Source organism: Nicotiana tabacum, chromosome 23 (genome assembly GCF_000715075.1).
Source record: "Nicotiana tabacum cultivar K326 chromosome 23, ASM71507v2, whole genome shotgun sequence".
Classification (NCBI taxonomy): domain Eukaryota; kingdom Viridiplantae; phylum Streptophyta; class Magnoliopsida; order Solanales; family Solanaceae; genus Nicotiana; species Nicotiana tabacum.
This window is the reverse complement of record NC_134102.1, coordinates 1266487-1294351: the sequence shown is the minus strand read 5'-3', so window position 1 is coordinate 1294351 and position 27865 is coordinate 1266487. Positions and strand designations below refer to the sequence as shown.

The window sequence follows — 27865 nt, the reverse complement described above, 5'->3', positions numbered from 1 at the left end:
GATAGTATAATGGTAGGAGTATATTTGGCCCGATAGTATAACAGAGGTTAAATGTAAATAATATATGAAAGTAGATGGGTATATTTGGCCCTTTTTCCTTTATGGTTTGAGCATAACCAAAGACAAGGGGAATAATTTTGCTGTAACTCCACACTCCCATTTCTATAATATAGACCTTTTTTCTTATCTGGTGGATCACACGAAGGAGATGACTGATTTGTGAGAAGAATTGCAGTAACTACAAGGGATTTGGGGCTTTCCGTTAGGTTAGAGTGCAAATTTGAAAACTTTGCTAACGGTGAGGGTATATTTGACCCGATATTATAACAGAGGATTAAATATGAATAATATATCAAAGTAGAGGGGTATATTTGATATTTTTTCCTTTTTTATATAATGGAAGTCTAAAGTAAACAACAAATGACTTGATCTAAAAAGAATAGTATTAGTGGGAACTAAAGTCGCCATAAAGTTAAGGGTTGAAAGTGTAAAATCACTTTCTGTGACGACTACAGTCGCCACTGAAATCGGAAAGGTCGCTATTAATAGTCTGTTTGATGCCACTAGAGACCTTACCTGTGTTGACTTTAGTGGCGAAACAAAAAACTTTTAACACAGGAGCAAAGAAACATTAAACCAACATCTTATATTAAATGGATGTGCATGAATAATATTTTTAAGGAACTCAAAAGACAAACATCCGTTGAATTTGATTTATCATATAATGGAAGTGTAAAGCAAACAAGACATGACTTGGACTAAAATGAGATGAGGCAATTTGTCTCAAAAAGAATAGTATTTGTGGCAACTAAAGTCGCCGTAAAGTTAAGGCTATTGCGGCCAAGAAAGTTGTGACTGAAAGTGTAAATACCTTCTGTGGCGACGGAAGTCGCCACTGTAACCGGAAACAGTCGCCACTAAGGATGGTCATATCACTGTGGATTTGGGCTTACTATAATTTATCCCAGATGCAACAAACAATATGCATGGCCCTGTTTCCGGAAACAATCGCCATAGTGAGAGGACTAAAACAGAGAGATCCTCTATTCCAATCACTTTTTATTTTAGCAGCTGACGTTCTTTCTAGAGCTCTTAACAAACTCAATGGAAATAACCAATTCATTGGTTTTTCCATGGGTAATAAGGGCCCTAAAATTAACCACTTAAGCTATGTAGATGACCTAATTCTCTTTTCTTCTGGTGACAGTAAATCCATAAAATTACTATTAGAGTGTTGAATGATTATCAAGATGCACAGGACAGGAGATTAACAAAGACAAAAGCTTTTTCCTCACTCAGAACTTCATAGACAAAAGAACTAACAGAAGGATCAAGAGATGGACTGGCTTCAACCAGGCTAAATTCCCATTCACCTATCTGGGTTGTCCAATATATACAGGAAGGAAAAAAGTGTGCCACTTCTCTGACTTAGCAACAAAAGTCCTTAACAAAGCTGGTGCTTGGCAAGGAAAGCTTCTTTCTTTTGGAGGAAGAGCTATCATCATCAAACATGTGCTACAGTCACAAACCCTGTATTCTCTCGCTGCAATGGTCCCACCAAAGACCATTATTAGACAGATAGAAATGTATTTGTCGAATTATTTCTGGGGTTTGAAAGAGGGGAAGAAAAGATATCACTGGAGCTCTTGGGACAATATGAGCTTTCCTTGGGAGGAAGGAGATCTTGGTTTCAAGAAATTACAAGATATATGCTACTCTTTTGTGGCAAAAAGATGGTGGACTAAGTTCATAAATGCTAAATATTATCCTAGGTCCAATCCACCGTCTAAAGTTATAAACTCAAATGACTCTAGCACTTGGAGAAACCTTCTGGAGACTAGGGAAAAGATTGAGACAAACATCCATAGGAAGATTAACAAAGGAAATCGTTTGTTCTGGTGGGACAAATGGACCTTATTTGGACCGATCAAGCAACAAGCCAACCTATCATACAAACCTGGCAACAACAAGACCATGGAATACTTTCAGAACCAGATTTGGAATAGGGATCTTCTACAACAAATAGTCCATCCCAGGGTTATTCAGGAAGTCTCTCAGGTCCACATTGGAAAGCAAAACATCAACGACCAAGCAATATGGACCCTTAATGCACAAGGAACCTTCACATGCTCCTCTGTCTATCATCTCTTGAGAAAGAAAAGAGATCATACACCATGGCTAGCCAAAATATGGGATAAAGATCTATCTTTCAAAATCTCCTTCAACACATGGAGAATCTTGAAGAACAGATTATCTTTGGGTAATATAATTCATAAATTTGGTATTAATACGATTTTCACTTGTTGTTGTTGCAGGATACCAGAAGAGGAGACCAGGAATCATGTCTTTGCGTCAAGTGAATTTGCTAAAAGGATCTGGAGAACAGTTGGATCACCACTGGGATTACAATCAAGCACAAATACCATCATAAGTATATTATATTACTGGTGGAACAAACAACCCAAAAATCCAGTCCACAAATACTTACTCCAAATTACTCCTATCATTGTTTGTTGGGAGATATGGAAAAAAAGTACGGAAACAAGTCACTATCAGCATTTAGGATCTACCAACAAGTTCTTTTCCAAGTCAAAATATCCATGGGCAAAAAATACAGTAAGATGGATTGGGAATGGTCGTGGAGTAAAGTTTGCCAAGTGGTGGAATCCTATAGACCAAAACCTACAAGTATCATGGTTACATGAAACAGTCCAGAAGGTAACACTTGGAAATTGAATACAGATGGAAGCTACATGGAAAGTATTAACAAAGCAGGAGCTGGTGGTATTGTTAGGAAAAGAAATGGACAGCTGGTCATGGCTTTTGCCTCCCCAATCCAATTCTCAACTAACAACTACTCTGAGGTTCAAGCTGCACTTCAGGGGACTCTTTGGTGTTGTGGCCAAAATTGTTTTAATTTCATATTGGAATTGGATTCGATGTTGGTTGTCAATATGATATTAGGGAAGTATAAAGCTCCATGGAAATTGCAGAATGATATTGACCAGATACAAGACTGCATGGGATCACTGTTAAGCACTGTTACAGGGAAGGAAATAAGGTCGTAGACTCATTATCCAAATATGCTACTACTATTACTGAGAAGGTGACTTTCCTAAACAGCAAGATCTTCCTAACGAGGTTAGAGTACCACTAAGAATGCATTGGGATTTTAAGCTTGTGTTGCTTAAAAAAGGTGAATGAGAAATGGAGGGAAAATAAAATATTTGAGTTTTCCTTGGGAAAGGGACATTGTCCCATATCGGAGAAAGAAAAGGTTTTTGATGGGTATATATATAATTGCTTTTCTTCTAGCTCTTAAAGAGTTAAGAAAAAGGCAAGCCTCGCGCCGTCGTCGTCGCTCGGTTTCGGCTTCGGATTGGACATTCAATCCGGAATAACCCGCGACCCGGTTCGGTCAGACCCGTTTTCTTTTCCGTATTATTTTAAATATATTTTTCCCGCAATATTTCAAACACCCCTTTTCCAACAGCCATGGCTGTTTCTTCCGTATTATTTTAAATATATTTTTCCCGCAATATTTCAAACACCCCTTTTCCAACAGCCATGGCTGTTTCTGAAAGGTTGCAAACCTTTTCAGAAACAATGCCAGCAACTCTATAAATAGAGTTTGAATCCCAGAATCTTTCCTTACGAAATTTTCTGAGCTTCTTCTTCTTCTTTTTCTGCACAATATTTTCCAGTGTGTTTTACGACCATTGAGTGGTTCGCAGTTCATCAGAGTTTTGGTACCAATACACTGGTGAGTTAAATCGTTCTATCTTGGGAGGATATATTCCAGCACCTCGGGTACTTGAGGGGAATAATTTCCTTAAGGACACACTGTGTATTCAGTGGGCTCGATTTATTCCTATACTGTTATTTTATTTGTTTTCCAGAATCTATTTCGTTAAACAAGTATTACTAATTTTCTATTTTGTTTTTTCAGAAAGTTTAATTGTTTATTACAGCAATACAGAATAATAACTGGACAACATACAAGTCCCAACCTTCAGCTGGTTGGTTCTTTGAACCATCATAGACAATTAATGAGGAGCTACAGTGTTGCTAATATCAGGCCCTTCAGTAGCTCCTCTAATGCTAATATCTGTATTTTGTTTCTTGGATTTCTTTTATATGGGAGGTTTTGGTTTATGTCCCCTCTTTGTAATATTTTGCTATCAAATAAATAAGGTAGGGGTCAAGCCAAATCCGTCACCGGTTGAAAACCTGGGTGAATGGTTTAATTAAAAAAAAAAAAAGAATGCACGTGTCCAATGACGTCCAATTATACTTAATCTACACAATACATTGCCCAACTGCTCCATTAACCTCTTAACTTAGATCAATTCGACGATTATAATTTGTCTTTGGACTTAGGCCAATCCATAACAATGCAATTGGAATTTATATCTAATATCGACTAACGATGCAATTGGAAGTTTACCGAATATCGACTCACCCAACCTTTACCCATTATTTTTCACTCATTTATAAACATCCATTAACACCGGCAATTACACCCAATTTTTAGCATGACTAGTATTAACTTAATAATTTAGTTTGAAGAGAAGATTAACACTCACTTGAAAGCAAACGTCTAAAAAATTCTTCAATTCTATAACCCACACCCAATGCTTCAAATCAACTAGCAATGCACCAAAGTTCCTCACGAAATGACATGCATGCTCAAAAAATGAAAGTCTGAGTACGTCGGTTCATTTGAAGTTTAAAGCAAATAAGATATGATTTGAACTAAAATGAGATGAGGCAATTCGTCTAAAAAAGAATAGTACTGTATTTAGTTAGTATTTGTGGCAACTAAAGTCGTCATAAAGTTAAGGCTATTGCGGCCAACAAAGTTGCGACTGAAAGTGTAAAGACACTCTGTGGCATCTATAGTCGCCACTGAAACGGGAAAAGGTTGCCACCATAAGCCGGTTAGCACGCCACTAGAACTAGGGATACCTGTGATGACTTTTAGTGGCGAGCACAATCACCACAAAACACTTCTAACTTTTCTTTGCAACTCCCTTGTCTACAAAAGCCTTAACTTTAAGGCGAATTTACTCGTGTAAGTATTGACATTTCATAGCAATTATACTCGCCACTAAAAGTCGAATAGGTCGCTATTATAGGGATTATTCATTGACGATCTACCTAAAATCTATTGGTTTTAATTTTTTTTTGGTCGCATAGTTGTTTACGTTTTATAGCAACTTTTAGTCGCCACTAAAAGTCAAATATGTCTTTAATAAGGTTATTATTCATTGCCGATCAATATAAAATATATTTTGACGTGATGATCATAATACATAAAAACATCATAAATCTCATTTGAGGCAATCAATAGTTTTGTAGTTCATAATCATGTTCCGACATTCTCACACAAGCTCATTCCCACGTGAACAAAGATAACTCTTTTCGCCATAAGTTATTGCAATCAGCTTGTAATTGCCTCTTAGTAAATCATATTTGCTTCTATGCAGAAATTCACTTGCCAGTACTTCATCTTTGTTTCCATGCCTTAATTGTTTTTTTTATCTTTGTATTTCTTTTTGTATGTTTTCCATGATTATTTCTGTATATAAAGTTTGCTAAAGGCTTGATATAAAATGACTCTGCAACTTTAGTATTAAAAACTGCCTTTGGAAGTTGTTTGAAGAAGAGATGCTGTTATGCATTGTAACTTAATTTATTTGTAGTTTTATCTTCTTCTTTGTTTTGATATTTGTCTTACAGTTGCATGAAAAATTTCCTCAGCATAAAAAGAATTTGTCAATTTGTTTGTGTTTATTGAAGTTGGAAAATGAAAAGGACTTCCATCCTCAAGTTAATTTTTATTTATTCTACGCAAAGAAATGAAAGATAAACAAATAAACCTAGAAGGGTTGTTACGGTCTTCCAGAACTTGAATATAAGAATAAATTGACTAAGTGTAGAAGACTTAACAAACACAGTTTTGGAACTTTTGAAGTCATTAGATGAGGTGCTTGATTACATAGTCATCATTGTTGTTAGAGCAGTTAAATAACATAAGTCAAACTTTCCCAGGGTTAACTTTTCTATTTATGTATCTCAAATTGTAGTATTTACTCTCAACAGCCCTGACTGGGACACAGGGATGTTAGTTAGAATTAAAAAAGGAAGAGGAGAAAAAATTGAAGCAACTTCTATACAGGAAAATAAAGCTTAATTACTGGAAGTTTGAAAATTGAAGGGGATTTATTTTGCAACTTTAAGTTTTGTATGCACTGACGACATATAATATTTGTATACTATCATATGAAGTTTATCGCCACAACAAACTGCCAAGGGTGTGGCCTATGTGGTCTAGTGGTTAATAAAATGACGGGTGCAAACCTTGGAAACCACGGTTCAAATCTAAGAGGCAGAACTCTAAGTTGGTTTCTTCTCGTTTGCCTAAGCTTTGGAGGGCAGAATCACTCTGTACCTGTGCTAGTGGGAATTCTTTACGCTATCACCATGCATAACTTAAACCCTTTTCAAACAAACATTATAGTGAGGAGACTTGTTATCATGTACATCAGATCAACATGATATCTTTAATATAGGCTAAGAATGTGAACTCAAAGAAAATATAAACACACACACACACACACACAGCATTTTTGTATGAAGAGTAATATACTCTGAAGCTCATACAGAGGTATAAATAGTGGATAACATGCTATACATACTTGTGAACCTAAGCTCAATTCAGCAATCACAAGGAAAATGATTAGATACTCTAAAATGCCAAACCTTGTTACGTTGTTGTACTTTGTGTAGCCTCCTTTTGCATCTATAAGCAAATGGAGTACTGTAAGAAACAAGAAAAGCAATAAGCCATTACTTCCAGGTCCAAAACCACGGCCTATAATTGGCAGCCTTCCTCAAATGCTCCTAAATAGCAAGCCAGCATTTCAATGGATACACAATCTTATGGAGGAAATGGACACTGAAATCGGTTGCATTCGTCTTGGTAATGTTCATGTTATTCCCGTCACTTCTCCTGAGCTTGCTTGTGAGTTCTTAAAGAAGCAAGACTCCGTTTTCTCATCGATCGAGGCCTATTTGCATGTCCGTGAACCTTGTTAGCAATGGCTACTTGACTTCAGTTTTTCTCCCCATAGGTGATCAATGGATGAAAATGAGAAGAATTCTTGCTTCTCATGTCCTCTCACATACATCTCTTCAATATAATGGCTTCGTCATAAAAGGGATGAAGAAGCTGACCACCTATTTACAATGAATATAGCAACCAACAGGTAATTAACTTGAGGAAAGTGACAAGATATTATTGTGGGAATGTTATTAGGAATATGATTTTCAGCAAGAGATTATATGGAAAAGAAGCTGAGGAGCAAGTTGATGCACTCTTCACACTTCTTGAATACCTCCATTCTTTTGGTATCTCAGATTACTTACCATGGTTAAGTGTGTTTGATTTGGATGGTCACAAGGCAATTATCAAGAAAGCCTTTGCCACATACAGCAACAAAACACATTGATACTGAAGTTGATCAGAGGATTCAGATTTGGAAAGATGGCAACAAAGCTATAGAAGAAGACATCCTCGATGTTCTTATCATGCTCAAAGATGCCAATGGGAATCAATTGCTGAATGTTAAAGAGATTAAAGCCCAAGTCCTTGTAAGTATACTTTCAATCCCTTAAACCATGTGAACAACATTATTGAATTGTGTGACCCCTCGTTTAAGTTAAAATGCTGAAACGGTTAGAAAGTAGATGGTTACAAACAATTAATATACATTCCTATTCCCTTCTAATGTTCACCTTGTCAGATGATGCCAGTGGCGGAGCTAGGAATTCCGCAAAGTGTGTTCAAGATTTAATATATACATATAAAAAATAATTTTTGACCTATATATATAATAATATATTTAAAATTTAAACATTCCCATTCCCTTCAACCTACCATATAAATAATTACCTTAAAATTAAAAAAACTATTGTGTGAAATGGTGTTGATATGCATGATTTGTTACAAACGGTTAATATACAGGAACTCATGTTGGCAACGGTGGATAATCTCTCAAATGCAGTTGAATGGACACTTGCAGAAATGTTGAACCAACCAAAGTTAATGGAAAGGGCCATAGAAGAACTCAATACTGTCATTAAGAACAATAGATTTGTTCAAGAATCCGACTTGCCACAGCTAAATTATGTCAAAGCTTTCATAAAAGAGGCCTTTCGACTCCATCCCATATCGCCTTTTAACGTTCCTCATGTCTCTGTTTCTGATACTATTATTAGTGAAAAATACTTCATCCTCAAAGGGAGTGTAGTGCTATTAAGTCGTTTTGGATTTGGCCAAAATCCTAGAGTTTGGGAGGAGGCGATGAAGTTTAAGCCAGAGCGCCATCTAAAGGAAAAAAAATGGTGAAGTAGTTCTCAATGATGCAGAGTTACGATTGTTATCATTTAGTATTGGACGACGAGGGTGCCCTGGTGTGAAAATTGGTTCTACCATTACTACCATGTTACTTGATAGGCTTCTTCACGGGTTTACTTGGAGTTTACCACCAAATTCGTGATGCAATGACTTAATTGAGTCGTCGAAGAGTGATCTCTTTTGTACATTGCCACTTCTTGCTCAAGCAAAACCAAGATTAGCTAAGGCAATGTATCCTTAACACAAAAATTTGTAAATCTTATCGGGTTGTTGTGTAGGGGTAATCCAATTTCTTCAAGTGTGTCAGCTCTACATGAGTTGTTCTTTTTTCTTTTGTTCTAGTGGCTCGCTGGTTGAATTTTATTACTCCATCTGTCCCAATTTATATGACACACTTTCCTTTTTAGTCTAGTTAAAAATATGAAATCTTTCTGTATTTTGGAAACTATTTACGGTTAGCATCCCAATTTTCCCCTTAAAGGCATGACCTGATTTACACACTTTCCTTGATTTCCGTATCCCACTTAACTTGAGAAACAATGAAATTAAACACTAATCAAAGATGGAAAAGGAAAATCATCTACTTATATATATAGATATGGATATGAAGAATGTAATCCATCCCATTCGTCACAACAGGGTTTAGGGTTTCGGGTTCAATTCACCCAGTTCTTTAGTCACTCAACATTAAACCTAATCACCAGTTTTCTTCCTTATTTAGGCTTACAGTAGTCGACTTTTGAACGACTAAGCAACTACTAAACTATTTATGGCTGACGAAAAATATAGACTGCTCATTATAGAAGTAAAGTCTGTTGTATTTAACGATATAAAGAATGGGAGATGCTACGTGAAAGTGTCCACATATAAAGACAACCAGCAACTCAAAACAACTAAGATGAACATGGCTGGGACCAAGCTGCAATGTGCACAAAAGTTTGTTTTTGTTGTTCCATGCGATAGAATCCCTCATCTTCGTTTCGAAATTTTTAGGGCACCTAATAAGTTCTTACCCTACTCCTTAGTAGGTGTTGTCGAATACGTATTATGGTATAATGAGGGTGTAATTCAAGGAGTAGAGGAAACTACTGAATATGATAGCGATAGAGATGAGAAATTTTGGAACTTTTATATATCGTTCCAATGTTATCGAATGTCTCCGAGAGGATGAGGAAGAATGTGCTAAGGTATTGGCAAGGCATAAGATATGGAATAATAGTGATTATATCTCAAAGGGGAAGTTGAATGTAGAGATGGTGTTGAGGAAATATGCATCAATAGTTGGTGATGAATTTAAGTGGAGAAACTTTGGCATGAGATATGAAGATTTTATGATGGAGGAAATTAGTTCCAAAAAAGGTCACTCCATGGGTACCATTCATGTGTTTTTCTCCTGCAGAAGTGCTAGACTGAATGCTAGCCTATTATTCACATAGTGTGAATCTCGAGAAACGAAAAGTGATACATAATTTGAGACAAAGGCTGGAGTATGACGTAGTTTCTTGTTTTTCAGTTTTTAATTGCAATGGTATATATCTTAGTTAGTTGCGTTCCTCTTGGTATTTTTATATAATGAAACTTCTTCGTGATCGATCGTGCCAAACAATAATTCTATCTCATGATCAACCAACCTATAAAATAATGTTTTGGAACATTTAATCTATTCCAAATCCATCGTGCATATGGTATTTAGGTGCTGCTCCTCTTCTCCATTGGTATCCTTCATTTTCTGTGTACCCCTTCATTTGCCCCTTCCACCCTTTTTGTTCAAACCCCGCAACAAAAGATGTTTTGATATCATATATTTTCTTCAAATACCATGTACTATCTTGTGGTGGTTTGTATTTCCACTAGTCCTTGCCCTTTATGTATATGTGATTTACCCATTTAACCCATAATGAATAACATTTTTGCTCTATATTCCATACATATTTTGCCAATGCTGCTTCATTCCATACCAAACAGTCTTGTATTCCTGATCCACCCTCTCTTTTTGTTCGGCAGACTAGCTCCCATGCTACCAGTGGGGATTTGTTCGTGACACTTTTCCCATCCTATAAGTAGTTCTTACATATAGCTACAATTTCCTTCATGACTCTTTTTGGTAGTAAGAAGATGGATGTCCAATATGAGTGTAGGTGCAACAACACTGTATTTACCAATTGAGTTCTCCCTGCATATGATAGGTTCATGGATCCCCATCCTTTTATCTTTACCAGTATCTTGTCTATCAATATTTCACAATCTACATCACTTAATTTCTTTGAGAATATTGGCACTCCAAGATATTTAAATAGAAGTTTACCTCTCTTATATCCTGTCATCTCACATATATCTTTTATCTCTCTACCATTCATATTCGCACAGAAGATGTTTGATTTATTTGCATTAACAGTCATACCAGATGAATTCAAGAATGATTTGAGTACCCTTAGCATGAACATTACTGATGGATAATATCCTTTACTGAATAGTATCATATCATCCGCAAAACAAAGGTGTGTCAACTTCATTCCTTTGAATATTGTATGAAAAGAAAATTCTTCTTGCTTAGCCACATGCTCCATGATTCGCGTGAAATATTCCATACAGATCACAAACAGTAAAGGAGAGATTGGATCCCTCTGTCTTAATCCTCTCTTCCCCTTTATTTTGCCATAGCACCCACAATTTAAGTTTATGTTGTAGCTAGTTGATGTGATACATGCCATAATCCACCGTATGAAGATCGCAGGGAAGTTTAGTGCATGCAACATTTCCTCCACAAACTTTCATTCAATGGAATCATATGCCTTCTTCAAATCCACCTTGATCAAGCAACCCTTAGTGGTTTGTTTCCTATTGTATAATCTGCCCAAGTCTTGACAAATCAAGATGTTCTGTACTATTGTTCTCCCAGCCACAAAAGCACTTTGATTTTGTGATATGATGTCTGGCAGCACCAATTTCATTCTATTACACAACATCTTTGAGATTATCTTGTACACCACATTACAACATGCTATAGGTTTATAATCTTCAACTATTGCAGCATGAGAGGTTTTTGGTATGAGGGTGATCATTGTACTTTAAGAGCTTTGAGCATTTTCCCAGATTGAAAAAAATTCCAGCACGGCTGCAGTGACATCCTCACCTATAATGGTCCAGTTATCCTTGATAAATTGGCTGCCATACCCATCAAGGCCTGGTTCCTTTGTCCCTTCTACATCCCATAATGCTTCTTTAACTTCCTTTTGTGAAAAATCTCTTATCAACTAGATCATTTATTCTTCTGAAACAATCTGTCCTTATTTGACTATGTGGCTTGCCATAAGATCTCTACTCTGCTGGTCAGTGCCCAATAGCCTTGTATAGAATTCACTGAAAGAATCAGCTATTGCATCTGTTGATTGAACTGTTTCTCCTTACATGTTCTGAATTGTGAATATCCTGCTTGCTGCTGTCTTTGAAAAATTGGCTGACATACCCATCAGGGCCTGATGCCTTTGTCCCTTCTACATCACATAATGCTTCTTTAACTTCCTTTTGTGAAAAATCTCTTATCAACTAGATCATTTATTCTTCTAAAATAATCTGTCCTTATTTGACTATGTGGCTTGCCACATGATCTCTGCTCTGCTGGTCAGTGCCCAATAGCCTTGTATAGAATTCACTGAAAGCATCAGCTACTGCATCTGTTGATTGAACTGTTTCTCCTTACATGTTCTGAATTATGAATATCCTGCTTGCTGCTGTCTTTTTCATGATTACCAAGTGAAAATAGCTTGTTTTCATGTCTCCATATTTAAGTTATTGTATTTTACTCTTCTGCTGCAAGTAGTTTATTTTTGCTTCCTTCCAGTATATGTATTGCTTCGTCAACTTTTTCTCCTCTTTGAATATCATTTCATTCACGAGTTCCTTTTGTATTTTGTCTTGACACTCTACCAGCTTTTCCATGCTTACATCTTCCTGTTTCTCCACTTCTGCAAACTTGTCTTTATTTAACTTTAGTAATACCTTTTTAAGTCTGTTTAATTTCCCCACTACTTTAAACATGTTAGTCCCCTTTATTGGTTATCTCCATCTACTCTCCACTCTTGTCATGTATGAATTGCCCATGCTCCACATGTTGTAGTATCTAAATATCCTCATCTTAGGTGTGTCATTTTCCTCCCATTTGATCATTGTAGGACCATGATCATATACTCATGCTGGCATATAACGAACCTCAGATGCTGGCAACTTATTCACCTAGTCAATATTGGTGATCACCGTGTCAATCCTACTTAGCACTCTATCCTGACCATCTTGTATATTGCTCCATGTATAAAAACACCCCAATGATTTCAATTCATTTAGTCCACATTACTCAACACACTCCTTAAACTCTTTTATTTCTACATAAGTCACCTTACTTCCCACTCTATCCTCTTGATTGAGTATAGAGTTGAAATCTCCCATAATTGCACATGCCCCTATCATTTGATTAGCTATCATCCTTATGTCTCTCCACAAGTCAGACCTTAGTGCTGGATTATTGAATCCACACACCATTGTCACATTAATCACCTTACCTGTGCTACTATGAGTAATCATACCATGTAAAAGTTGTTATGTCACCATTTTCACTTTTATAGTGAAGATTTGAGGCTTCCACAATAGCCAAATTCTACCTGCATTATATTTAAAGTGATTTGTAGTATACAACCACCCTGTACAAAGATTAAGAGAAGCTTGATTTGCCTTAGCTCTCTTAATCTTTGTTTTCAAGAGCCCAAACAGTCCAACATGTTGTCTTTGAGGGAATAGATTCACTTCCTTCTGCTTGGTTGTCCTGTTTAGGCCCCTGGTGTTCCAAAAACTAATGCTATCCATTAGGGGGTGGGGGTTAGGTCCCCCATCCTTCCCTGATTTATTACCATTTCCTTGTGATTCTATCTGCTTTTCATTAGACCGCTCCCCACCTTCATTCCTTCCATTATTCCTCTTGTTCAGTTGTGTTACTGCAACATAGGTGTTTTGATTGTTTTCCCGACCCTTCCATGTTTTTTTACCCTGTACCACTTTTCATGCTTCCTGCTCTTTTTTGTTATTTCCTGCCTGATTCTTAATTAATTCCCTGTATCTCTTGCTGTTTGTCTTTGGTACTCCCATTTTCAGTTGGAGTGATGTTACTTGCTTCAATGTTCTATTGTTGTTCATCTGGTTCCTCCCTCTCCTTGTAGCTATTTGTATTTCTCCTATTGCATGATTCCTTGTTAATTTTCTCCACCTTTTTGGTCTGCCTTAATTGCTTCCTGTATTCTCTGATTTCATATCCAAAGTTGCCACATGATTTACAAAACACTCGTTTCCATTCATACCTAACCTCTTGTTCAATGATCATCTCCTCATTCCATTCTCAAACATCACCATATCTAGATACATCTGGTTTGGTTCTACTTCAACCAGAATTCTTGCATATTGCAACCTCTCCTTTTATGTTGTTGCTCTGTCACTTTCAGAGGATTGCCAATCATTCCTGCTATTTTTTAGAGTATTTTGTCCCTACTATTTGATATCCAGGTTCATCAATCTAATTCACACAGGAATTTTATCAACTACCTTCTTGTCAAGTCCAATATCTGGTCTCCATGGTCTAACCACCATTGGCTTTTTGTCAAGCATTCTAATTCTTTCCTCCACCACCTTCTCCTTGTTCTCCATTGAATGGAATCTTACTATGAAAACACCCGTGTTTACCTGGGCTATTTTATCTATTCTCAGTTATCCCCATACTCATTTTAAGTAGCCATCCATAACTGTTTGTGGTGGATTTGAACTCAGCACGTAACAAATTATAGCAGATCTCCAATAGATTTTCTCATTTTTTATGTCTTCCATTGTAATTTTCATATTTCCCCTCAATTGCTCCCCTTCCTTCTTGGTTAGGTCATACCCTTCACTCCGTTCTCCTTTCCCTACAATTCCACTCCAATTTTCCCTACTGTTTGTGCCTTTGCATGGATTTAATTTCCTACTGATTCCGACTCACTTTCCTCTTCCTCCATTAGATCTGCCCATGATTTCGTTGCCGATGTGTTTTTCACCATTGTTGATGTCGATGCCATAGTTCCATCCAATTCTAATGGAGCTATACCTTGTATTGCATTGACATTTCCGAATTTCTTCGCCTCCGATGACTGCGGAACCTTTTTAGGTCTCTTCCTATTGTGGTGAGATGTACAATACTCCCCCCTCCTCTAAATATTTCCTTCCTCGCCATATCAGCTACTGCTGAGAGAAGGGCTCATGTCTAGAGAGAGAAAATTTATACTGGAGATTGTTTTTCTAATGTTGTTTCATGAATATGATGTTTAATAATTGTGTGTTATTGCTACGTTAGAATTTTTTTTTATGTCAAGGGGATTCAATAGCTTATACAAACAACAACAAACCACTATTAAACATTACCTGTTTACCGACACAAATTACCGAGGGACATCCCTCGGTAACAAAGCTTTTCCGAAGGAAGTCCGTCGGTAAGTGGTACGTAGGTAAATATTTTCTTGGTAAAAGTGATCGATAGAATCCCTCAGTAATTACCGATGGACCCCATCGGAAAGCCATCGGTACCTTTCTAACACTATTTGGTCAAATAATTTTACTTGCCGACGGATATCCGTCGGTATATTATAAAATAATATAATATCAATAACGACAGTTGTCTGTCCGTAAATTAAAAATAATAATTTAATAATACCAATGGATACCATCGGTATATTTAGAAATTTAATTTAGTAATTTAAAAATTAAAAATATCCGATGGATATTCGTCGGTATGTTCAACAAGATTTAAAAAATTATTTTAAGTCTACCGACAGACTCCCTCGGTAAGTATGAATTTTGGATTGACAAATAAATAATTTTTCCGACAGACTTTGTCAGTAAGTCCCTCGGTAAATCTGATATATCTTTGGCAGACAATGCTTATTTTTTGTTGCACTAAATGTCAGCCAGAATATTACGATAGAAACAGAAATGCAACCAAAATAAAACACAAATTAACAACAATAAAACTTTATAAAATATCCAAACATCCAAATTATCCCATCAAACATCAAAACTATCCAACCAAACTTCAAAATGTAATATTCAAAGTTAACATCCAACTGAACAACAATCCAACCAAACATAAAATCACTCCTCATCTTCGGATTCCCCCTAATCTTCTTCATCATTTATATTGTTTCCATCACTTTCATCCTCTTCATAAATGTGCAGGTCGATTAAGTAGTTCACTTGAGCCTTGAGGGACTCGATGTCATTCCTAAGTGCGGTCCTACTCTTCTCTTCATGCCTTTTTTTTTCTCGTTCATCCGCATAGTTCCTAGAAAGTTATTGAATCGTTCGCTGTCACTACTAGAAATCCGGTAAAAACCGATCAACTTTGGTCGGTAATGGCCAATAACCGTCCAAAACGCGACCATTTACGTATGGACAGTATTTTAGAGGTCGGAAAGGCATACCGACCAACTTTGGTCGGTCAATTAAATTTAAAAAAAATATTGAAAAAATAACTGACCAAAGTTGGTCGGTTTTTTCCGATCAAAGTTGATCGGTATTTTAATTATGTAATCAAAAGATTCACCATTTGGGAATCGAACCGGGGTCTGTACTGTGGCAGAATACTATTCTACCACTAGACCATTGGTGCATTTTATTTTAAGACTGTCTTTTATTTGATTTATACTCTTTAATTATATTTTTGCACGAAAACTTTGGTCGGTTTTATTAAAAAATAAAATTACTGACCAAAGTTGGTCGGTTTTTTAAAATGACCGGCCAAATTAACCAACCAATTTTGGTCGATTTTTTTAATATTATTTTTTATTTATTTTAATTGAAAAACGACCAAAGTTGGTCGGTTTCTTGAAAAATAAATTTCGCGGGACTCAAAAATAGTTTTCCGCATTTTTGCACCAAAGAAAACCGACCAAAGTTGGTCGATTTCGTAAAAAATATTAAAAAAAAATATTTTGAAAAACTGACCAACTTTGGTCGGTTTTTTGACCGATCAAAGTTGGTCGGTTTTTGCTGAATTTCTAGTAGCGTATCTCCTCAAGGTCCTCACTTTGCACGGTGGCGGATGTCCCAATACCTTGTAATCCACAAAAGAGAAGTGGAAAAAAATTCCTCACTTTGCCCGGTGGCGGATGTCACAAATATAGTTTTCTATACAACATGAAAACATTATTCCACAACTATACACTTTATATAGTAAAACATTTGCTTCATATATGTTCTCAAACTTTAGTGAAATGCAGGTAATCTTTGCCAGAAGTAATATATAAAATTGTACTAGTATATTTCAGTGTGCATAATAATCAATTGTTAACGTTACTTAAGGACACCGTTAATACACTTCTACTTACAATAATTATCAATTTATAAGATAAACCATCACTAATATTTCTTTCGGAAACGACTAATATACTTCTTCTTAGTATGTAATTATTAATGTATAGGTTAATCAATGTAGTTAAGGATACTACAAATTCACTTTTACTTTGTGTAATTGTAAATTACTAAGCTAATTATCACTAATATATTTTTAAGTAGTGTAATCACCATGAATACAGTTCCACTTAGTGTAAATTTCAATAAATAGGCTAATCCACCACTAAGATAATTAAGTAAATACTTACTGAGGGACTTACCGACGACCTCCCTACCTATTGTGTAATAAAAAATACAAAATAATTATGTATAAGATTATATATTTAAATTACCGACGTAAGTCCATCGCAACTGTAAGAACAAAATTTAAAATATTATGTAAATGCAATAGCGATTGAGTATGTCGATATCTTTTTTTTTTAAATGCACCGAGAGACACCGTCAGTATCTAAAAAATAATTAAAAAATAAATACAAAATATTGTGAGAGAGTCCGCCGGTAAATTACCGACAGAGTGCATCGGTACGACCAATTAAATTTTAACTGGTCAGAGTATCATTATTTACCGAGCGTTGTCCGTCAGTTATTTTTTAAAAAAATTAAAAATTAAAAAGTTCAAAAGTAGCGAGGGACTCCAACAGAAAGTCCCTTGGAATAGCAATGGAAAAAAGTCTGTCGGTACTGCTGCGTCGGTAAACAACTATTTTTTTAGTAGTGAATTATTTTTAACTTTTACCTATTTATGCTATTTAACATTCCTCTTACGTCTGTTTTCTGGTACTATGGTGGGAGAAAAATACTTCATCCGCAAGAGAGATAAAGATATAGATTTAAAAGTACTTGAAGCATGAGAGAAAAGAGACCGAAAATAATATGAGGTTGGGCAGAACAAGCCCCGAATAACTTTGGCTTGGTTGAATTTAACACCATATACATTTAGTATGCATTTCTAGATCATTTTCGATTTCCTATTAGCCCTTCCATAAGGCTATCAAGATCTTTAGTTGTATTGTCATTAATGTAAACAACCTACACAGGGCCGGCTGGAGCCTAAGGCCACTAAAGCAATGGCTTTAGGCCCACAAAATATTTAGGACCTCAAAATTTATAAATAATACATATAATATTTAATAATTGTGCATTATAGAAGTTTTAAATTATTTGGTTAAAATAGTTATAGTTAAAAGTTATACATATCTTAAATTGTAGTTACTAGTTGTTTCTTGTCTTTAATTCGTCGCAACTTAAATCGATCTTCTTACAATGTTAGTTTAGAATAGTTTTTTCTTAATTCTTTGAGTGCTTTTGTAGACATTTTTCAAGCTACTTTGATAAGTAACTGTTAAATTTCGTTCTTAACATTGAGTGACTCTTGAAATATAGTAGTTACTACAGTATTATTTGTTTCAACTTATATTTAGAATTAAAAGTGCTAAGAGAAACTGTATAAGTAGAAGAATACTCTAATTGGCAAACTCAACCAGATAAAAAATATTAATTCAATTACTGTTAATAATTTCTATATTAGTTGCCTCGGTTGAAAAACTGTTTCAAAACTAAATCAATAAAGTTCAACATAATAACACAAGAGAGATTAAACAAATTGGTTAGACAATGACAATAATTAAAACCGATTATAACTTCTTTAGATTTCGATAAATTATAAGAGTAAAAAATAATTTAAAAAATTTAAACCTCACTTTTTCTTTTCACCTTAGGCCCCCATATTATGTCGAGTCACACCTGAACCTACATAAGCCTCGAGGGGTTTTGCAGTCGGAGTAAATTAAATTAACGAGTCCTGAGCGTCGGACGTGCTTGGAGAGCATAATAGGACATGTATCACTTGGCGTATAAGCCTCGCAAGATTTGAGCCCACCAAGTAAGCATCAGGGCATTTACAATATGTCGGGGCGAGTCCAAAGAAAGCCTTTTAGAGCACTAGCTATTAAACGAATCTCCACCAACACCACACAACAACATACTGTCTCCGTTATGTCAACTGTAAAGATGTTCTTGTTTACTCCAATCAAAGCAATTAAACAAATTGGTGCATTTTAAATAAATAGTAAAGAAAGAAAAAATATTAAAGAAAACATTAATCAAATGAAAATGGATGGGAGAATTTTATACCTACTCCTCTACATAAGTCGACCGATCTGATTCCACGCACCCAACTGGCATTGACTTCGTTTTTCTAACGAAGTCAAATAATTTACTAGTAAATTTCAAGGTTGTTATACAACAAGTTGTGGGTTAAAAAAATTGCCACATCCAACTATCCAAGGCAGTTCACATTTTTTATTTACTTAGCAGCCAAATAAACAAATTGGTGTGTTTTAGTCAGGTAAAAAAATGTCTATCAAAAGAAAGAAAATATTTTAAAAAACTTTAATCAAATGAAAATGGATAAAGTATTTATTGTTCCTACTCTTCAACATATCTTAACAGATCTGATTCCACGGGCAATGACTTATCTTCTTTTAGTAAGTCAAAATAATTTATTGATAAACACTAACATGGTAGTGTCTGACACAACAAGTTGTGGGATTAAAAATTAAAAATGACATTCTAGAGCCGCTCATAAATAATAGCCTTTATATATATATTATATACAAAAAATATACTTTTATGATATTATTACGTTATATATAAAAAATATATAAATTTTATAAATGTGTGCGACTACTAAATATAAATAGTTTCGTCCGTGAAATTTGCCCGTTAAACATTTACGCACCCAAGGCAGCCTACATTATTATCCTTCCGCTATAAATAGGGGTCACCCACTCCACCTCATTTTGGATATCAAGTCACATAGACTAATACTATAATTTGAGCGAAAAATAGTTAAAGAGCTGTGCATTTTTTATATTGGGATATTACAAAAAGTGTTCGAAAACTTTGTGATACTCGAGTGTTAACTTTGAATTTCTTTATCTATGTTTATATGATTTTGATCTTTTAAATTTATTACTTTTTCTTAGTTGTGAAGGGTTTTCCAAGTGAAAACTTTTGTGCTATCTCCTTATTTTCTTTTCTCTAATATAATCCCACAAAACAAAAAAGCGTATTTGATATCTTTTATTAAATCCTCTATACTCTAACAATTCTTTTGTCCTTTCCTCTCCATATTAACCTGGCAATAAATACATTCCAAGTCATTTTCTCTTCTTGCTATCATTTCCACAATCTGATTCTTGATTTGATGGCTAGTGCTGCTGTAATTTCTCTTCTTCAAACTCTTGAGCAACGAAACCCAGAACTCTTTCATAATCAAACTGCTAATACGCTCGAATCTCTTCGTGCTACTGCTGAATATATTCTAAATGTCCTTGAAAAACTTAGCAAGAGTAGGTTTGACCCTGAAAAAATCAAATCTTTGGAGGAAAAAATAAGAGTTGCTGCTAGTGATGCAGAAGATGTTGTTGAGGTGAAGATTTTTCAAATCATTAGAGGCTTAAGCTGGACATTTGGAATTTTACAACACCAGGATTTGCTCCCAATTGTTGAAAAAATGGATATAACAAAGAAAGAATTGATGGAAATTGTTTCCGATTTTAGCACAAGTACTCATGACGCTGATGATAATCTAATTCTTGAATCTACTCTAGATTCCAGGATTGGCACTTCTTCTAGAAGTAATCTAATGCTGGGAAATTTGGAAGATGATATCGTGCAGGGACTTGATGATGACTTGGAGATCATAGTTAAAAGATTGACAGGACCACCGTCGGATCTAGACATTGTCACAATATCTGGCATGGGTTGCATTGGTAAAACAACGCTCGCTAGAAAAGCTTATGATAATCTCCCAATCAGGTATCATTTTGACATTCGTGTTTGGGTTACAATATCTCAAGAATATCGCAGTAGAAATGTGTTGTTAGATGCTTTACATTGCATTTCGAAACAAACAAATATTGTCAAAGTAAATGATTATGATACTATGGATGACTGTGAGTTACCTGACCTAGTGCAGAAAAACCTAAAGGGTCCAAGATACCTTGTTGTTGTTGATGATATTTGGAGTAGGGATGTTTGGGATAGTATAAGAGGAATATTTCCAAATTACAACAATGGGAGTCAGAATCTTATTGACTACTAGGGAAACAGAGGTAGCGATGTATGCAAATACTAGTAGCTCTCATGAGATGAACCTCCTGACTTTAGAAAACAGTTGGAAGTTACTTCGTGATAAGGTGTTTGGACCAGAAAAGGATTATCCTCCTGAGTTGGAAAAAATTGGAAAGAAAATAGTAGAAAAATGCCAAGGACTACCCTTGACAATTTCAGTGATTGCAGGGCATCTCTCTAAAATGGACATGACATTAGAAAGTTGGAAGGATGTTGCCCGAACATTAGGTGATATAGTTGCTAGTCAACCAGATAAATGCTTAGGAGTGCTCGGTTTGAGTTATCACCACTTGCCTAATCACCTCAAACCTTGCTTTCTTTCTATGGGTGATTTCCCAGAGGATTTTCAGGTTGAGACTTGGAGATTGATCCAATTATGGATTGCGGAAGGTTTTATAAGGACGTCTGGAAGTGTTAAAAGGTTGGAGGAAGTGGCAGTAGATTATTAAACGAAACTTGATAATGGCTATAAAAAGGAGATTCAACGGTGAAATAAGAACATGTGGAATGCATGATCTACTGCGTGAATTCTGTTTGATAGAAGCTAAAATGACAAAGTTTATGCATATGGAGAGGGATGAGCTACCCGTCCCTACTCTTCCAAAAGAAAAGCACATTGTCCGTCGCTTCAGTTTTCAAACCGAACACCATTCAGTTGATGCTTGTCGTAAGCTATTACCCCCTGTTGCCAGATCTATCTATGTATTTTCTACATCAATGGAAACTTTTTTACCCTTTTACGAGTTTCTTGACAGCCTTCTGGGCATTGCACGCATAACCCGGCGTCATTATATATTACGTGATTTTTTCTCCCGTTTCAAGCTTCTCAGGGTGTTGGCGATCTTCAATAAAGTTGAAAGGTTCCGTACATTTCCACTCGAGATCACAAAGTTATTTCATTTGAGATATCTCCAAGTTTTTTTTTCAGGCGATATTCCTGAATCAATCTCAGAGCTTCAGAATTTGCAAACTCTAATTAATCATGGGGGAAAAGGTAGACTTCTTACAACTTCACCAGGGAAGATATGGGTGATGAATAACTTGAGGCATATACATTTAGTATTCGAGATCAACATCATCTTGTGATAGGGATGCCAAATCTAGAGGAACTTTCTGGTCTCTGTTCTTTAAGTTGTACAACTGAAGTCTTTTCTCGCATTCCCAATTTAAAGAGATTGGTTGTCTATGAAATTTCATCTAGGAGAGAGGGTATGGCCAATCGCCTCATCGATATGTCCAACTTGACAAAACTCGTAACATTGAAGTGTTGGGAGTATGATGTTCCGAAACCTATCTCCATCAAGATGTTTGTTTTCCCAACATCACTTAAGAGGTTGACTTTATATGAGTTCCGTTTTCCTTGGAAAGACATATCAACTCTTGCCATGTTGCCAAATCTTGAAGAGCTCAAACTTAAATATAATGCAGTCAAGGGTGGCGTATGGAGATTAAGTGATGAAGACAAGTTCGAAAGCCTAAAGCTTTTGTTAATTGCAACTACAACTTTCTTTCATCATTGGGAAGCTAGCAGTGATAACTTCCCAAATCTAAAACGCCTTGTTCTCAATAATTGCCACTGCCTCAAACAAATTCCGACAGATTTTGGGGAAATTTGTAGTTTGGAGTCAATTGAATTACATTATTGCAACACTACTGCTGAGGATTCTGCAAGAAAGATTAAACAAGAACAACAAGACATGTGAAATACTTCCCTTAAGGTCGAAATCCATGAACTTCGCAGTAAGTTTTATTTGATTCTTCACATTAATTGTTACTCAAATCTTTGTGAAAATGTTACCTCCTTGAAATTAAGATTATGACTTCTACTTTTTTATCTTCCATGCAGGGCTTTGAAGCTTATTTCCAAGGGCGAAGGTACATTATTCGGAGGGTGGTCAATTGACCGATCTTTGTCGAAAAAATATTAGGTTTTAGAGGTGTATAATATATACTGAATATCCTTTGTTAGGAATTTGTTTTTCACTTTTTACCTTTGCAAAAATTTCTGATTTCGCCACTATTTATTTCGAGGGACCATTCCCAATGGGAACCTTTTAGTTTATATTTTCAAACTTTTATGTCCTTATCGGTTGTTAAATTTGTGTTTTAAGGAATAAGCCATGTTTAATGCAAGTCTCACCCATTTGTGATTTAGTATTTTGTAAACCACAACTATTAATGTATATGTAATATCTATTTTGTTTTATGTGATAGTTCGAAATGAATAAGGTTTCTAATATGCATTGGAGGTTTCACGTGATTATTCCATCAGGTACCTCACACTTGAATCTGTTTTCCTTTGTCAAGTATAATCACTATTAAAAATCTGCTAAAAACCGACCAACTATTTCCGACCAACGTTGATCGATCAAAAAAAGCGATCAAAAACCGTATAGGTTGGACGGAAACTGGGAAAAAAAATTTATATTTTTTTAAAACTAAATACCGACCAACGTTGGTCGGTAAATTGGTCAACGAATTGACCCAGCTGGTCAGACAAGAAAATTTTGGATTACCGACCAACGTTGGTCGGTAATCTGGATCCAATTTTTTAAATTTTAATAATTATTTTATTATTTAAAATATTTTATAATATTTAAGAATTTATATTTAAAATTACCGACCAACGTTGGTCGGTTAATGTAGGGGAAGCATTTACCGACCAACTTTGATCGGTAATTGTTATTTTCTGCAAAATAACCGACCAAAGTTGGTCGGTTATTACGTCAACATTGATCAAACTTTCGAATTACTTTTATATTTACTATCTAAATAATATAAATATAATTCGTTAACACTTTTGTAATACAAATAATGAATACACTAACATATACTATATATAACATGCTATTTGTAAATTGATTCATCGACTTATAACTTACTTAGATGCATCGATAAATATTAAAAACAAAACGTTTGACCTATATCGACTAATAGTAAAAACAAAACGTCTCGACTTATATCGATTAATTTAGTTATGCCATGCATTATTAGTGATGAATGAATGAAAAATAAAAGAATTAATACTAAACATCTTTGACATATATATATATATATATATTACATATATATATATATATATATATATGGATCACAAATTAAATAAACGAAAGAAGCTATTAGTATTAAGTAAACGAGTTAAATTAATAGGTCAAACATGGTCAAACTTTAACAAGCTATATATATACACACTAACATATACTATAACAAGCTATATATATAGTTAAAGTATTACAGTGAAGTGTGTTTGTGTGTGTGTATATATATATATATATATATATATATATATATATATATATATATATATATATATAAGAACACGAAGCGCTAGGACCACAGGGTCGGGTTCTTTTAGGGATAGACTTGGGAAGATACTAATTAGTATATATACTTTATCATCAAATATATCTATTTGTAAATTGATTCATCGACTTATAACTTACTTAGATGTATCGATGAATATTAATCGATGATTCATCAAAACGTCTCGACCTATATATCGATTAATCTATGTCATGCATTATTAGTGATGAACGAATGAAAAAAGAAGTTATTAGCATCAATTACAATATAGTGTATGTGTGTGTGTGAGAAATTACTCACATACTTAATTATAACTTAGAAAATTTACTTAGATAGATGCTATTATAATTTATTAAAATTAAATAGTTAATTTGGTCGGTTTTTGGTCAAACGGTCAACACTTAATGTACCGACCAAAATTACCGACCAACTTTGATCGGTAATTCTGAAATCAGAGAATTGAAAAACGGGGGAAACCCCCATTTTTCTGAAATTTTCCCCTCTCTTCACTCAAAACCTTCCCATCTCCTTCTCTATTTCCCTCACATAAATCTCATTCCCCACCCCGCGTTGCCACTGCCCAGCCGTCGCCGTCGCCGCTGCCACTGCCACTGCCGCCCCTCTCCGTCTCCATCTCCTAAAAATTCTAGGTTTGAATTACAACCCATTTATTTATTATTTCTAGGTTTTGTTAATTAGTTATGAATTAGTTTCAATTGATTAGTGTTTCAATTATTTGAACATTGTATTTTATTGAGGATTAGGGTTTAGGTCTTATTTTAATTAGTTTTATTAATTAATTTTATTAACTAATTAGTTTTGTTAATTAGTCAATTAGTTATGAATTAGTTTAGTTTAGGGTATGGGTTGAATTTCTTTAGTTTAGTTAGTTTATGTTTAAACTCGTAGGATATGAATTGAAATTTTAGTTTTTAGGATTTGTTCTTGTGAATTGAACTTTTAGGATATGAATTGAACTTTTAAGATATGAATTGGACCTTTTGGATATGAATTGAACTTTTAGGATATAAATTGGTGTAATTAGAAAAAAATAATTATCTTGAATTAACTAAAAAAGATATAATTAATTTATAATTGTAGAATAAATTAATTTGTTCTTGTGAATCAAACTTTTAGGGTATGGGTTGAATTTCTTTAGTTTAGTTAGTTTATGTTTAAACTCGTAGGATATGAATTGAAATTTTAGTTTTTAGGATTTGTTCTTGTGAATTGAACTTTTAGGATATGAATTGAACTTTTAAGATATGAATTGCACCTTTTGGATATGAATTGAAATTTTAGGATATAAATTGGTGTAATTAGAAAAAAATAATTATCTTGAATTAACTAAAAAAGATATAATTAATTTATAATTGTAGAATAAATTAATTTGTTCTTGTGAATCGAACTTTTAGGGTATGGGTTGAATTTCTTTAGTTTAGTTAGTTTATGTTTAAACTCGTAGGATATGAATTGAAATTTTAGTTTTTAGGATTTGTTCTTGTGAATTGAACTTTTAGGATATGAATTGAACTTTTAAGATATGAATTGGATCTTTTGGATATGAATTGAACTTTTAGGATATAAATTGGTGTAATTAGGAAAAAATAATTATCTTGAATTAACTAAAAAAAATATAATTAATTTATAATTGTAGAATAAATTAATTTGTTCTTGTGAATCGAACTTTTAGGGTATGGGTTGAATTTCTTTAGTTTATGTTTAAACTCATAGGATATGAATTGAAATTTTAGTTTTTAGGATTTGTTCTTGTGAATTGAACTTTTAGGATATGAATTGAACTTTTAAGATATGAATTGGACCTTTTGGATATGAATTGAACTTTTAGGATATAAATTGGTGTAATTAGGAAAAAATAATTATCTTGAATTAACTAAAAAAGATATAATTAATTTATAATTGTAGAATAAATTAATTTGTTCTTGTTTTATTTGTATAAATGGAATATCGTACTTGGATGTACAATAGAAATTATCCTAATCGGCGAGGATTGCGGGAGGATTTTGTAGAAGGGGTTGATGACTTTATTAGACATGCAATGTCACTTCTACCATACCAAAGTGAAGGAGTAATTAGGTGTCCTTGTGTCAGGTGCGATTGTATGAAATTTAAAAAATCAGAGGAAGTTAAGCTTCATCTTTATAGGAAGGGGTTTATAGAGAATTACTTTGTGTGGACTAATCATGGAGAGATCGATGGTAGCCGTGTGATATTTCATAACATGGTTGTTGGTGAAAGTAGTAGGTCGGTGGAGAATACAAATCTTGATTCTAGAATTCAGGATATGGTTGCGGATGCTTTTGGGGGTGAGCCTAATGAAAATGTTGAACAAACTCCTAATGATGACGCAAAACATTTTTATGAACAGTTAGAGGAAGTTAGTCGTCCACTACGTGAAGGAAGTCCGCACTCTGAGTTGTCTGTTGCAGTTAGATTACTAAGTATCAAATCTAATTGGAATATTTCTCAAGCAGCCATGGACTCTTTCATTGACCTTATGAGTGAACTAGTTGACCCTAATATCAACTTACCTGGTGATTTCTATAAGGCAAAGAGATTGGTTTCTAAGTTAGGACTTTCGTCAATGAGAATTGATTGTTGTGAAGATGGTTGCATGTTATATTATAAAGATGATGCAACTTTAGACAGTTGTAAATTTTGCGAAAAGCCTCGTTTCAAGAGGCTTTCCAGCGGGAATATGATCGCTGTCAAGGCGATGCATTATTTACCTCTTATACCTAGGTTAAAGAGGTTATATGCGTCGATGAGTTCTGCTCCTCATATGAGATGGCACTTTGAAAATAGAAGACCACCTGGTGTTATGTGTCATCCTTCAGATGGAGAAGCTTAGAAGCACTTTGATAGGACATATCCAGATTTTGCTAGTGAACCAAGGAACATTCGGTTAGGTCTGTGTGCGGATGGCTTCACGCCTTTTTCTATATCTGCGACACCATATTCATGTTGGCCTGTCTTTCTTACACCTTATAATCTACCACCTGAGTTGTGTATGACTAGTCCATATATATTTTTAAATTGTATTATCCCCGGTCCACGTAATCCGAAAAGTTTGATTGATGTATATTTGCAACCTTTGATTGATGAGCTAAAACAATTGTGGTATGATGGTGTTGAAACATATGACATATCAACCAAGCAGAATTTTAATTTGCGTGCTAATTTAATGTGGACTATTAATGATTTTCATGCGTATAGAATGTTGTCTAGGTGGATGACTGCTGGGAAGCTAGCTGTCCTTACTGCATGGAAAATAGTAAAGCGTTCACTTTGAAACATGGCCGAAAGCAATCATGGTTTGATTGTCACCGTCAATTCTTGCCTGATGATCATGAGTTTAGAAGGATGAAAAATGCATTCAAAAATAATAAAGTGGAATATGATTCTCCACCTCCGATACTTTCAGGTGAGGAAATTTGGGAGAGGGTCCAGAACTTCAGTAAAGTTACTGAGGCTCCACCTTATAGATTCCCCGGATATGGTGTTAATCATAATTGGACGAAACAGAGTATATTTTGGGAGTTGCCTTATTGGAAGGATAAT

At 34.8% G+C, this 27865-nt stretch overlaps 2 protein-coding genes and 1 pseudogene across 2 annotated transcripts; all 3 read left to right on the top strand.

The window, feature by feature from the left end:
• Positions 1 to 986: 986 nt before the first annotated feature.
• On the top strand, positions 987 to 2431 carry LOC107775206 (uncharacterized). The gene is made up of 3 exons (XM_016594911.1): positions 987 to 1137; positions 1259 to 2260; positions 2316 to 2431. Exons 1-3 carry the CDS (start codon positions 987 to 989, stop codon positions 2429 to 2431), a joined length of 1269 nt encoding a protein of 422 aa, XP_016450397.1.
• A 322-nt stretch (positions 2432 to 2753) lies between these two features.
• LOC107775205 (tryptophan N-monooxygenase CYP79A68-like) lies at positions 2754 to 8564 on the top strand (annotated as a pseudogene).
• A 12878-nt stretch (positions 8565 to 21442) lies between these two features.
• On the top strand, positions 21443 to 22066 carry LOC107775204 (putative late blight resistance protein homolog R1A-3). The gene has a single exon (XM_016594909.2). The coding sequence runs from the start codon at positions 21443 to 21445 to the stop codon at positions 22064 to 22066; it is 624 nt and encodes a 207-aa protein (XP_016450395.2).
• Positions 22067 to 27865: the final 5799 nt, after the last annotated feature.